The 13,975-nt window shown below is 52.2% G+C and overlaps 1 protein-coding gene across 1 annotated transcript; it reads right to left on the bottom strand.

The window, feature by feature from the left end:
- Positions 1-12,046: 12,046 nt before the first annotated feature.
- ZNRF4 (zinc and ring finger 4) lies at positions 12,047-13,492 on the bottom strand. Its single transcript, XM_004059792.5, has one exon. The coding sequence runs from the start codon at positions 13,385-13,387 to the stop codon at positions 12,122-12,124; it is 1,266 nt and encodes a 421-aa protein (XP_004059840.2). The 5' UTR covers positions 13,388-13,492; the 3' UTR covers positions 12,047-12,121.
- Positions 13,493-13,975: the final 483 nt, after the last annotated feature.

The following is a 13,975-nucleotide window of genomic DNA, read 5'->3' as shown; positions in this document are numbered from 1 at the left end:
TTTTTTTTTTGAGATGGAGTCTTGCTCTGTTGCCCAGGCTGGAGTGCAGTGGCGCTATCTCGGCTCACTGCAAGCTCCGCCTCCCGGGTTCAAGCCGTTCTCCTGCCTCAGCCTCCCAAGTAGCTGGGACTACAGGTGCCCGCCACCACGCCCAGCTAATTTTTTGTATTTTTAGTAGAGACGGGGTTTCACTGTGTTAGCCATGCTAGTCTCAATCTCCTGACCTCCTGGTCCACCCGCCTCGGCCTCCCAAAGTGCTGAGATTACAGGAGTGAGCCACCGCGCCTGGCCTGTTTTTTTTTTTTTTTTTTTTTTGAGAAAGGGTCTCGCTTGGTTGCCCAGGCTGAAGTGCAGTGGCACAATCGTAGCTCACTGCAGCCTTGAACTCCTGGGCTCAAGCAATCCTCCCACCTCAGCCTTGTGTGGTTCTAGTAGCTGGGACCACAGGCATGTGCCACCATGCCCAGCTAGGTGTTGTTTTTTTTTTTTTTTTTTTGAGACACTGTCTTGCTCTGTTCCCAGGCTGGAGTACAGTGGTGCCATCTTGGCTCACTGCAACCTCTGCCTCCGGGGTTCAAACGATTCTCCTGACTCAGCCTTCTGAGTAGCTGGCACTACAGGCATGTGCCACCACGCCTGGCTACTTTTTGTATTTTTAGTAGAGATGGGGTTTTGCCATGTTGGTCAGGCTGGTGTTGAACTCCTAACCTCAGGTGACCCACCTGTCTTGGCCTCCCAAAGTGCTGGGATTACAGGCATGAGCCACCGCGCCCGGCCTGCCCAGCTAATTTTAAATTTTTTTGTAGAGATGAGATCTTGCTATGTTGCCCAGGCTGTTTTGAACTCCTGAGCTCAAGTGATCCTCCTGCCTCGGCCTCCCAAAGTGTTGGGATTACAGGCATGCGTCACTGTGCCCAGTCTTGTTTGTTTGTTTGTTTTGAAACAGGGTCTCGCTCTGTCACCTGGGCTGGAGTGCAGTGGCATGATCACAGCTCACTGCAGCCTCAAACTCCTGGGCTCAAGGTGTCCTCCCAGCTCAGCCTCCCAAGTAGCTGGGACTACAGGTGTGTGCTGCCAGAACTGGCTAAATTTTTAATTCTTTTTAGAGACAGGGTCTCACTGTGTTGCCCAGGCTGGTCTTGAACTCCCGGGCTCAGGCAATCCTCCCGCCTCAGTTCCCAAAGTGCTAGGATTACAGGCGTGAGCCACCGCACCCAGCCTGTATTTGCTTTTTAGACACTCTTTACATATTTCCACAGTGTTGACTGTCTGCCTGGCACGGTCATAAGCACACACTTTACATGTCTTAATGTCTCTAAACTTCTTAACACCATCTCCATTCACAGATGGGAAAACTGAGGCACAGGCATTTCTGGCCACTCAGCCAGGAAGCATCTGAGGAGGGTGGGGACGGGCTTACCACCTGCCACTCCCGCAGCAGCAGCCTGGCCCACTCATGGTGCTCATAGCCCCCTGCGCAGGTTCTGGCTCAAGCACGGCGGTTCAACAGCCCCAGTTTTCACAAACGAGGCACCAGAAATCCCAGGAGGGGGAAGGACACTCGCCTGGCACTGGGGTCTCAGGACTGCCAGCCCCCTGTTCCCTACTATCTCCAGAGCTGCAACCAGGGCCCCCCCAAAACTGAGCCCTGCAGCCTGGGAGTGGCCTCAGCGGGTGCTGGCTCAGACAGCAAACAGATGCTCGCTATTTTAAACCCACTGTTAACTCATTAAGACAGCTGTTTCCCATCCCCAAAGTCGGCGGAATTAGAATTAAATTCATTCCAGAATTAAACACACACATACACACACGCACACCCCACCACCATTTGGAGGCAAAACTTGTTAGCATTTAGGCAAGCTGTGCCTCTGAGCCTGGGGACGGGGCTCGGCTTCCGCCTGACAAGTTACATCACAGCCCAGCGGTTGCCAGCTGGGCCTGTGGCCAAAATACCCCGTGGGCCCAGATTCTCATGTCTGCCCAGATCTCCACCATCAGAGTCCAGCTGCCAACTGCACGTCCTCCTGGAGTTCCCTCTGACCCCTCAGACCCAGCAAGGCCCAGAAGCAGCTCAGTATCTGCCCCAAATCTGCTTCTCCTCTTGGGTGACCATCTCCACCTGTCACTCACATCAGAGTCCAGGTTTCCCCTTCTCTTTCTCCTCTCCCCTTACCCCTCACGTCTGAATGGGCAGGACTTTCTGTTGATGCTTCTTCCAAATGGCTTTGCCCCACCCCTACTACGACTGCACTGGTCTGAGCTTTTATCACCTCCAGCCTGGACACCTGCCCCAGCCACTTTTCCGGGTTTCTAACTTCCACCCTCACTCCCAACTAGCTGTTTTCTCTTAAGAGAGAGATCTTCTTAGAGCCAAAATAGGATTGTATCACTCTCTTGATCAACATTGTCTAGCACAGGGCTGTTTATTAGTACTTTCTGGGATGCGTGGAATGTTCTAGACCCACGCCAGCCAACACAGCCACCCCCATGCAGCTATAGGGTGCTTGCAATGTGGCCAGTGTGAATGAGGACCTGCATTTTAAATTTTATTTCATTTGAATGACTTTAAATATTCACATGTAGCCGGCAGCTCCCGTATTGGTCAGTGAAGCTCTGTGGACTCTGGACATGACGCCATTGGCCTCCTGCTCAGATCCCTGGGGTCCTCCCTGTTTCCTGGAAGTGCAGGCTGGGATTCCAACTCTGTCTGTCTGTCCAAGCCTGCTCTGACATTGCCCTTGGCGGGCTGGAAGTATCACAGAATTCACACTACTCCTCCCAGCAACCCCCAACCGATGGTGCACTGGCTTTTGCATAAATCCCTTGTCCTTGGGGTGGGGCAATTCTTTTTTTTGTTTGTTTGTTTTTGCTTTTGTTTTTTTGAGACGGAGTCTCACTCTGTCGCCCAGGCTAGAGTGCAGTGGTGCTATCTCGGCCCACTGCAACCTCTGCCTCCCAGCTTCAAGCGATTCTCCTGCTTCAGCCTCCTGAGTAGCTGGGATTACAGGCACCCGCCACCACTCGTGGCTAATTTTTGTATTTTTAGTAGAGATGGAGTTTTACCATGTTTGCCAGGCTGGTTTCGAACTCCTGACCTCAAGGGATCTGCCTTCCCTGGCCTCCCAAAGTGCTGGAATTACAGGTGTGAGCCACCGCACCTGGCCAGGTGGGGCAATTCTGAGTTTCACAGTCAACACAGGCTCCCCAAGGTCCCCAGTGGGTCTGAACTCCACCTGCCCCTGGCTCACAAAAGCACCCCTGTTTGCTGCTTCTCTTCCCTCTTGGACCTTCCCACACGCTTCCTAGGGCTTCCTGGGATTATCTCCCACATACACCACTTTTCCTGAAATCCTTGTCTGGGGGGCTGCTTTGGGGGAACTCAAATAGAACAGGCTCTGAATTGCACAGGCAAGAAAATGCAAACTGTTCATCGTGGCTGACAAGGCCCTTCATCATCAGCCCCATTACCTCTTCACTCCTGCCGTCCACACCAGCCACACTCTCTTCTCCTCTTCTGACACACCAACCCCTCCTGCCACGGGACATGTGCTCATGTTGTTTCCACCCCCTGCAACTCCGATCTTCTCCCATCCTGTCTCCTTACTCTCCATGCTTCAGTTTAAATTCCTCCTACTCACACAGGACGTTCCCAACCACACTGTCTGCCGGCCACTGACTCCTTCTCTCTCTCCTTTTGTTAGAGATAGGGTCTCGCTCTGTTGCCCAGGCTAGAGTGCAGTGGTGTAATCATAGCTCACTGCAGGCTGCAACTTCTGGCTTCAAGTGATCCTCCGGCCTCAGCCTCCCGAGTAGCTGGGTCTACAAGCATGAACCACCACACCCAGCTAATTTTATTTAATTAATTAATTAATTAATTTTTTGTTGAGACAGAGTCTCGCTCTGTCACCCGGGCTGGAGTGCAGTGGTGCAATCTCAGCTCACTGCAACCTCCGCCTCCCAGGTTCAAGCCATTCTCCTGCCTCAGCCTCCAGAGTAGCTGGGGCTACAGGTGCATGCCACCACGCCCGGCTAACTTTTTTGTGTTTTTTTAGTAGAGACAGAGTTTCACCATGTTAGCCAGGATGGTCTCGATCTCCTGAACTCGTGATCCACCCGCCTTGGCCTCCCAAAGTGCTGGGATTACAAGTGTGAGCCACCGCGCCCGGCCACACCCAGCTAATTTTAATTTTTTTTTGTAGAGATGGTGTCTCACTATGTTGCCCAGGCTGGTCTCCAACTCTTGGTCTCAAGCAATCCTCCTGCCTTGGCCTCTGAAAGTGCTAGGATTACAGGCATGAGCCACCATGCCCAGTCAACCTTGACTCTTTTGAAGAGCACTGGCCAGGTGTTTTACAGAAGGTCACTCAATTCAGGCTTTTCTAGTGTCTAATCATGATTAGATGGAGATTCTGCATTTCTGCCCAGATCCCACTGAGATGGTGCTGTGGTCCCCTCAGAACATCAGATCAGGAGGCACACACTGTCAATGTGTCTTGTTGCTGGGGGCATTAATTTTGATCCCTTGGCTAAGGTGGTACCAGCTAGATTTCCCCCCAGAAAGTTATCTTTATTCTTTTCCAGTGAATAAATATCATGAGAGAGTTACTTTGAGACTGGGCAAATATCCTCTTTCTCCCTCAACTTTCACCCAGTAATTCTAGCATTCTTCGATTGATCCTGCCTCTCACACGCTTTATCTTATCTCCTTCTTATTTCTCTCCTGGGACTCACCACTGTTTGAAACATTCTTGTTCAGTTGTTCAAACATAGTTCAATATTTGCTTCCTCCACTGGACAGAATTCGCGAAAGTGGGGGCTGGGTTTGTTGTGGTCAGTTTTTTGTCCCAGTGCCCAACACAGGCTCTGGCACGTAGAAGGTGCTTAGCAAATTTGTGATGAATAAACAAATGAGATGACACCAATCAACAAATCCCAGGTGCTCAGGAAGTATGATTGGGTGTCAGCTCAAGAATGAAGTGTTTCTAGGAGCAAAGATGCTATGAGATGCTACTTTAGAGGAATGCTCATCCATGGATGAATCCCTGGAGAAAACACCAGTGCTTCCATCTCCCAACAGCTCCCTTGGTCCTGCTGGAAGTCTGTATATGGAGCTGATACCACATGGATCTTGCTCTTTGAAATCTATGTCCAGGCTGGGCACAGTGGCTCATGCCTGCAATCCCAGCACTTTGGGAGGTCGAGGCAGGAGGATTGCTTGAGGCCAGGAGTTTGAGACCAGTCTGGGCAACATAGCAAGATCCCATCACTACAAGAAATAAATAAATTAGCCAGTCGTTGTGGCACACACTTGTAGTCCCAGCTACTTGGGAGGCTGAGGTGGGAGGATCACTTGAGCCCAGGAGGTCAAGGTTGCAGTGAGCTATGATTGTGTCATTGCACTCTGGCCTGGGCAACAGAACAAGACTCCGTCTAAAGAAGAAGAAGAGGAAGAGGAAGAAGAAGAAGAAGGAGGAGGAGGAGGAGAAGGAAAAGAAGAAAGGAAGTCTATGTCTAATAAAGCTACAGTAAACAAGACAAGGGTATTGGCATAAGGATTGATAAATAGATCCATGAAACAGAATAGAGAACACAGAAAAAGACACCCCCCCACACACACACACAACATATACACACATGGTCATTTGCTTTTAGATGATCCAATGACGAAAGGCAAGTATTTTCAACAAAAGCCTCTGGAACAACTGGCTACCTGTGTGGGGAAATAAAGAACCCTAACCCGTACCTCACACCATACACAAAAATCAATTCAAGATGCATCATAGACGAAACATGAAAGCTTGAATTACAAAAATTCTAGAGGAGAATAAAAACAATATTTTTGTGGCTTCGGGGTAGGCAAAGGTTTCTTTGGACACAGGGAGCAAGAATCCTAAAAGAAAACGAATTGGTCGATTTCACTATGGTAAAATTAAAAGCTGATCAGCAAAACACCCCAGTGAAGAAAATCTAAACCCAGCGCAGAGTGTGGGAGTAGTGGCAGTGGAGTGGTGTGCGAGGACAGGTCCCCAAGGCTGTGTGTCTGGTTTTTATTTTTGCTTTTTGGGGTTTTTTTTTTTGGTGGTGTTGTTTTTGAGATAGGTTCTCACTCTGTTGCTCAGGCTGGAGTGCAGTGGCACAATCTCAGCTCACTGCAGCCTCGAACTCCTGGGCTCAAGTGACCCTCCCATCTCAGCCTCCCAAGTAGCTGGTACTACAGGCATGCACCACCATACCTGGTTAATTTTTTTGTTTGTCTTTTTTGCTAGAGACAGGGTCTAGATATGTTGCCTAGGCTGGTCTCAAACTTCTGGGCTCAAGTGATCCTCTTGCCTCAGCCTCCCAAAGTGCTGGGATTACATGAGTGAGACACCATGCTGGGTCTCACTCAATTGGCCTGGCCGTGCCAATTATTTGTTGACTCATGAGCTACCCAGACAAGACTTAGGGAAATGCCAGCCCACCGGAGTCAGGTGACATGAATTTGAATCTTGTCTTTGGCCCCAACACACTGGGTGAGCATGCGCTGGGCCCGCCTCTCTCTGGGCTACATTTCTCTGCCTGTCCATGAAAAGGTACAGTGCAATAATGTCTGACCCCCACCAATGTGTTCCACCCATGGGTTTCTCTCTCTTCTTCCAACCCCTAGTCACCAGGAGCCCCAGGCAGAATGTGGGCTGCTGGACAAGGCAGTGTAGCGTGTGCCAACCCAAGACATATCATCCTGTACAGACAGATCTTCCTTCCCAGCAATGTTTTCTGTCTCTGAGAGTTTAACTATCCTGGCATAAAACCTGAGACCTTGGAGCAGGACGGGAGAAAAGACAAAAGAAGCAGTCTGATTTCGGAGAGCAAATGTGTTTAATTTGCAGCCAGACATCTGGCCTGGCAGGGGCCAAGCTGGGACACAGCCAGTAAGGCAGGAGGTTTGGGGAGCTGGGCGTGGGGAAGGGCGGATGCTGAGGCCTGGTGCAGCTTCTCCTTAGCTGTGGCACTTGGGCAGGGGTGGTCCCCTGTCTGTATGCCAGCTTCCTCCTGGGAGAAACGGGGAACATCACATCCGCCAAGCTCAAATGGTGATAGGAGGGCTCATGGGCAACCATGTGCAGAAAACGTATGTGGTCTCTGCCTTGAGTCACTGTCATTTGACAGCTGAGGAAGCTGAGATGCTGAGGGGGTGATATGGTCTGGATGGCTCTGTGTCCCCACTCAAATCTCATCTTGAATTGTAATCTGAATTGTAATCCCCACATGTTGGGCAAGGGACCTCGTAGGATGTGATTAGATCATGGGGGCATTTCCCCCATGCTGTTCTTGTGAGAGTGAGTGAGTTCTCATGAGATCAGCTGGTTTTATAAAGAGCTTCCTCCTCTTCACTTCTCTCTCCTGCCACCATGTGAAGAAGGACATGTTTACTTCCCCTTCTGCCATGATTATAAGTTTCCTGAGGCCTCCCCAGCCATGCAGAACTGTGAGTCAATTAAACCTCTTTCCTTTATAAATTACCCAGTCTCAGGTATTTCTTCATAGCAGTGTGAGAATGAACTAATACAGAGGAGAAGTAAGTGATGGGCACCTCGGCTCACTGCAACCTCCACCTCCTGGGTTGAAGTGATTATCTTGCCTTAGCCTCCTAGGTAGCTGGGATTACAGGCGTCCACCACCATGCCCAGCTAATTTTTGTATTTTTAGTAGAGATGAGGGTTTCACCATGTTGCCCAGGCTGGTCCTGGACTCCTGATGTCAAGTGTTCCAGCCACCTCGGCCTCCCAAAGTGCTGGGATTACAGACGTGCACCAGTGCCTCTCCAGAAGAGTCTTCTTTTTGATCCTTCTTGGACAAATCCCAGGGCTGGCTCTCATTGGCCCAGCTTGGATCACATGTCCCATCCTGAACCAATCACTGTGGCTTAGAGGGTGCAATCCTTTCATTGGCTAGGCCTGGGTCATGTGACTACCCAGAATCGGGAAGAAGGTCTCTTCTCCCCACTCCTTGCAGCCATGTGTACTCAGAATGGAAGACAGGTAGTTTCCCACAGCTGCACCATGCTGCTGGCCCCAAATACGTGTCTGCCATAGGTAGCTAGCACTGTTATCCTCATTTACAGAGGAGCAAGTCAAGACTCTGAGGGGGTAGTGGCATTCTCAGGGGGCTTCACAGTAAGTAGCAGGGCTGGGAATTTGAACCTAGGACTTTTTTTTTTTTTTTTTTTTGAGATTGTCTGTGTCACCCAAGCTAAGCTGGAATGCAGTGGTGTGATCATAGCTCACTGCAGCCTTGACCTCCTGGGCTCAGGTGATCCTCCTGCCTCAGCCTCCCAAGTGGCTGGGACTACAGTCAGGCACTACCAGGCCTGGCTAATTTTTTAAAATGTATTTGTAGAGATGGGATCTCGCTATGTTGCCCAGGCTGGTCTTGAACTCCTGGGCTCAGGAAATCTTCCTGCCGTGGCTTCCCAAAGTGCTAGGATTACAGGTGTGAGCCACCGTGCCTGGCCTAAACCCAGGACTCTTGACTCTCGTATTTGGGATCCTTTTTGTAGATGTGTGCAAGGGACTGAAGGAATGGTAATGTTGAGCTAGGCTGAGCGAGGCATGTGGAGGGCACTCTGGGCAGAGAAAACTGCCTGTGCAAAGGTGTGGAAGTGAGACCCAGTACTGTGGCAATCAAAGAGGTGGAGGAAGCACATTAAATTTTGTATTTGCCGGCTGGGCGCAGTGGCTCACACCTGTAATCCTCGCATTTTTGGAGGCCATGGCGGGAGGATCACTTGAGGTCAGGAGTTCGAGACCAGCCTAGTGAATATGGTGAAACCACGTCTCTACCAAAAACACAAAAATTAACCAGGTGTGGTGGTACATGCCTGTAATCCCAGCTACTTGGGAGGCTGAGGCAGAAGAATCACTTGAACCTGGGAGGTGGAGGTTGCAGTGAGCCAAGATCATGCCACTGTACTCCACCCTGGGCGACGAGGGTCAGTCTCAAAAAAAAAAAAAAAAAAATTGTATTTGCATGAAGTACCTCTTTAAAATCTCCCAGGAACAATATGAGGTACGTGCTGTTAGGATGTCCATTTTCCATATCCGTAAAGTAGAGATCAGAGAGAGAAATGGCCATGCCCATCATCTCAAAGAAAGCCAGAAACAGCAAAGCCAGCTTCAAATCCAGGTCTGGCAATTCCCCAAAGCTGGGCCTCCTTCCCTCCCACCCGTATGTTATGGGTTGAATTGCATCCTCTCAAAAAATATGTTGAAGTCCTGACCTCTGATATCTGGGAATGCGACCGTATTTGGAAATAGGATCTTCGCAGACGTAATCAAGTTAAGATGAGGTCATTAAGATGGACCCTAATCCGGTATGACTGGTGTCTTCATAAAAAGAGGAGGTAACAAGTTTGTGGCTGCATCATTCCAATCTCTACCTTCGTTGTCACGTGGCTGTCTTCCCTGTGTCTTTGTCTCTGTGTCTCTTCTTTTCTTTTCTTTTCTTTCCTTTGTTTTACTGAGACAGAGTCTCCCTCGTTCACCCAGGCTGGAGTGCAGTGGCGTAATCTTGGCTCACTGTAACTTCTGCCTCCCAGATTCAAGTGATTCTCTGCCTCAGCCTCCCAAGTAGCTGGGATTACAGGCACGCACTACCATGCCTAGCTAATGTTTGTATTTTTAGTAGAGATGGGGTGTTGCCATGTTGACCAGGCTGGTCTCGAACTCCTGACCTCAGGTGATCCACCCACCTCGGCCTCCCAAAGTGCTGGGATTACAGGCGTGAGCCACTGATCCCAGACCCTCCAGTGGTTTTAGTCAGCACCCCAGAACAAATCCGTTTCTTTTTTCTTTTTTTTTTTTGAGACGGAGTGTCTCTGTGTCCCCAGGCTGGAGTGCAGTGGCACGATCTCAGCTCGCTGCAACCTCCGCCTCCCAGGTTCAAGCGATTCTCCTGCCTCAGCCTCCCGAGTAGCTGGGGTTACAGGTGCACGCTACCACGCCTGGCTAATTTTTCGTATTTTTAATACAGATGGGGTTTCACCATGTTGGCCAGGATAATCCTGATCTCCTGACCTCGTGATCTGCCCACCTCGGCCTCCCAAAGTACTGGGATTACAGGCGTGAGCCACCACACCTGGCCCAAAATCTGTTTCTTACTAAGCTCTATGAGGGCCTGCACGACCTGCCCTATCCCCTTCCCACCCTCCTCCCTCTCCCCTCTGACTCACTCTGCTGCTGCCATATGGGCTTCTGGCTGTTCCTCCAACATGTCAGGTGCAGTCCTGTCGCAGGGCCTTTGCATGGGCTGTACACTCTGCCTGGAATATCCTTCCTGCACCAACGCCTCCTTCCCCCCCTTTCAGTCTCAGTTTGTGTTTTTTTTTGTTTTGTTTTTGTTTTTGTTGAGACAGGGTCTCACTCTGTCACCCAGGTTGGAGTGCAGTGGTGCAATCATAGCTCACTGCAGCTTTGAGCTCCTGGGCTCAAGTGATCCTCCCGTCTCAGCCTCCTGAGTAGCTGGGACTATAAGTGTGCACCACCATACCCCGCTAATTTTTGTATTTTTTGGAGAGATGGAATTTCACTATGTTGCCCAGGCTGGTCTCGAACTCCTAGACTCAAGCGATTTGCTCACCTCAGACTCCCAAAGTGCTGGGAGTGCAGGCGTGAGCCACTGTGCCCGGCCCTGAGTCTCAGTTCTAATGTTTCCTCCCTGACCTCCCTGACCACCCGCCAAGCTCTCTCTATCTCATGACCCCCTTGTGTTTTAGCCCCAGGATTTATCTCCTGCTGACATCTCCCTGCTCATTTATTTAATTATATACTTTGTATCTATCCCCCACCCTGGAATAGCAGTCCCTGGAGAGCAGGGACTTTCCCCTGTTTTGTTCACTGCTGTGTCTGTGTGCCTGGAACAGCGTCTGGCACAGAGTGGGCGCTCTCTGGAGGTTGCCTGGGCTTCAGTCGGAATCTTGCACGTGACTCTCACATTCACACTGTTCCAGGGAATGTCTCAGAGGCGACCTTGAGCCTTTTGCTCCTATGGCCTCACCTAGTAGCTATTTCTCGTTGGAGCATGGTCAAACAGCCCCCTCACTGCCCAGAAAACTCCCTTGCCTCCTTGCATTTTTTTTTTTTTTTTTTGAGACAGGGTCTCACTCTGTTGCCCGAGCTGAAGTGCAGTGGTGTGATCATAGCTCACCTCCCAGGCTCCAGCAATCCTCCCACCTCAGCCTCCCAAGTAGCTGGAACTACAGGCATGTATCACCACACTTGGCTAATGAATTTTTTTTTCTTTTTTGAGACGGAGCCTCACTGTCGCTAGGCTGGAGTGCAGTGGCGTGATCTCAACTCACTGCAACCTCCACCTCCTGGGTTCAAGCAATTCTCCTGCCTCAGCCTCCTGAGTAGCGAGCAGCTGGGACTACAGGCACGCCCCACCACGCCCAGCTCATTTTTGTAGTTTTTAGTAGAGACAGGGTTTCACCATATTGGCCAGGATGGTCTTGATCTCCTGACCTCATGATCCGCCCGCCTTGGCTTCTTAAAGTGCTGGGATTACAGGTGTGAGCCACTACGCCCGGCCTAAAAAAATTTTTTTGTAGAGGTGGGGTCTTGTTATGTTGCCCAGGCTGGTCTCAAACCTCTAACCTTGAGCAAACCTCCCACCTCGGCCTCCCATCCCATCACACCTGGGATCCCATGAGACATAAGAGGAAATGGAGTAAAAGGGGTTGGAGAACTCTATGGCACCTTTGCAACTTTTCTGGAAATCTAAACCAGTTCCAAAATAAAACGTTTATTTTAAAAGAAAAAATGTGAATGAAGAATAAGGCCATCCAGGATGAGCGACCCGTGTGCCCGGGACTGGAACCAAAGCACAGACGCCCCGTCTCAAAGCCACTCTGGCACCACGGTCACAGCCGCCCCAAAAAGGCCCCCCATCCCTCACCACCCCTGGCTCACCCACCCGCAGAAACGGGCATTGGCCTTAGGCTTGATGGGGATGGGTGTCCCCCAACCCCAGTCAGAGGCGGGTGACCCAACAGCAGCAAAGCTGAGAATCCGCTTTCAAACCCACTTTATTCTTTTCAGACCAGAAACATTCCTCATTGCACCCCTCTCCCTGCCCTAGATCTTTATTGACCAGGGGCCTCAGGAGGGGCTGAGGAGACAGTGGTAACCTCTGCCTCCAGGGACGTGGTGCTGCAGTGGCAGCGGGGACTGGCGCGGCCCAGCAGCTCCAGCCTCCGGGAGCGTAGCTGGGCTTGAATGGCCCAGATGCGGGGCCGGTGGCCCGGTAGGGAGGGGTCCTCGTCCCTGAAGCTGTCGGTGGTGGAGTCAAAGCTGTCTTCTGTGGCGGCCACCGACTGTTTGCACACGGGGCAGGAGCGCCGGGGGGCTTGGGAGAACCAGGGGTCAATGCATTTGCGGTGGTAGGTGTGGGAGCACGGCAGGATCTTGAGTTGGTCGCCCTCCTCGTACTCATCCAGGCAGATGGCACACAGGTCGTTGTGCCACGTGAAGGTGCGGACCTGGGCCTTCTTCTGGCAGGTAGACGTCTTCACCGGCCGTCTGTGGCTACAGCAGGCCTGGGCCCAGAGCCACAGGCGGTTCAGGACGAAGAAGGCTGATACGACCAGGGCCAGGGTACAGCCCAGCACCCAGGACACGGTCAGCACGGGGTGACAGTCCAGGCCGTGGCATGGTGGGTCGTCGGGCAGGAGCAGCACGTGGGCCGACTTGTCGCAGCCCGGGATGACCCGCAGGTCCTGCGAGGCGGCCTCGCTCACGAACACCGAGGGGATGGCGATCTGGCCCCTCAAGTCCTCGTAGACGTGGGTCATGCTCACGAGGTCGTCGGAGTGGACGTTGTGCAGGATGGCCGCCTCGAAGCCGGCGCACTGGGCGTTCAGCACCTTGAGGTCGAAGGTGCAGTTGTAGCGGCGGATCAGCGCGATGGCGCCCAGAGAGCGGTTGCCCAGTCGCGGGGCCTCGATGGGATGGCACGCGTTGGCTGGCTTGACCTCCATCAGGTAGCCCCGTATGCCCTCGGGGGCCAGGGGGACGCCGAACAGCGCCGGCAGATCCGCAAAGTCCACCGAGCTCGAGTTGTCTTCCAGCATGGCCCGTACCACCGCCTGCGCGGGCACCTGGAGCAGCAACAAGACCAGCAAGGCTTTGACTGCCACCAGGGCTCGGCCCGGCCGTGGCCACCCCATGGTCACCCGCTTCGCTGGCTGTGTGCTGCTAGGTCCCACTGGAGGCGGCAGGCATGAGGCCTTTGGGCATCTCCGGGGTCTCCCAGGGGGCCTGTGGCCAGGATGCGAGGGCAGTTGAGTTGGAATGACCGCGTGGCTCAGAGGCAGTGACGCGGCCACTGGGACCCTGCTGGCTCTAGGCATTAAGTACTCCGGACGGCAGAGCAGCACGCATCGTGTCTTTGAAGGCCGGTCTCAGGAGGTGCTGGCGCAGGTAGCCTTTCTGGCAGATGACATGGAGACCAGGAGTCGCCAGGGTTCTAGATGCCCCCAGCTTCTGTGACATCGCCCTGGTACATTCTGTCCCAGGAGCTGCCAGCTGCCTGGGCCTGTGGCCAATGGATCATTCCTAGGTCTGTGATTTGCCAGTACCCGGGCAAGCTTTGAGATAACTTCTTGAAGGCTCAGGGAATCTTTGGACCCAGGGAGGCCCAGGGATGCCTCAAAAGGGCTGCTGGCCCCCAGCAGTGCAGATTCAGCCCTCACTGTGCTAAGACTCTACCAGCATCAGCTTCTGGAGGTTTCTAGCAACACACTGTAGAAGGTTCAATGTTACCCTTGTCTGAGACTCCAAGAGTGACCCAGACTTGTTCAAGCCACGCCCCCCTACAATGAGATCAGTGCTTACAACCCAAATTCCTGACCCCCTGTCACCATCCCTCACTCTGCTCCAGCCACACAGATCTCCTTGCTGTTCCTCCAACACACCAGGCAGGATCCTGCCCCAGGGCC

Source organism: Gorilla gorilla, chromosome 20 (genome assembly GCF_029281585.2).
Source record: "Gorilla gorilla gorilla isolate KB3781 chromosome 20, NHGRI_mGorGor1-v2.1_pri, whole genome shotgun sequence".
In the NCBI taxonomy this organism is placed as follows: Eukaryota; Metazoa; Chordata; class Mammalia; order Primates; family Hominidae; genus Gorilla; species Gorilla gorilla.
This window is presented reverse-complemented; position numbering and strand designations above follow the sequence as displayed.

What these genes read in the sequence shown, in the direction of transcription:
- ZNRF4 (XM_004059792.5), bottom strand. Translation starts at nt 13,387, where the DNA reads ATGCCTAGAGCCAGCAGGGTCCCAGTGGCCGCGTCACTGCCTCTGAGC.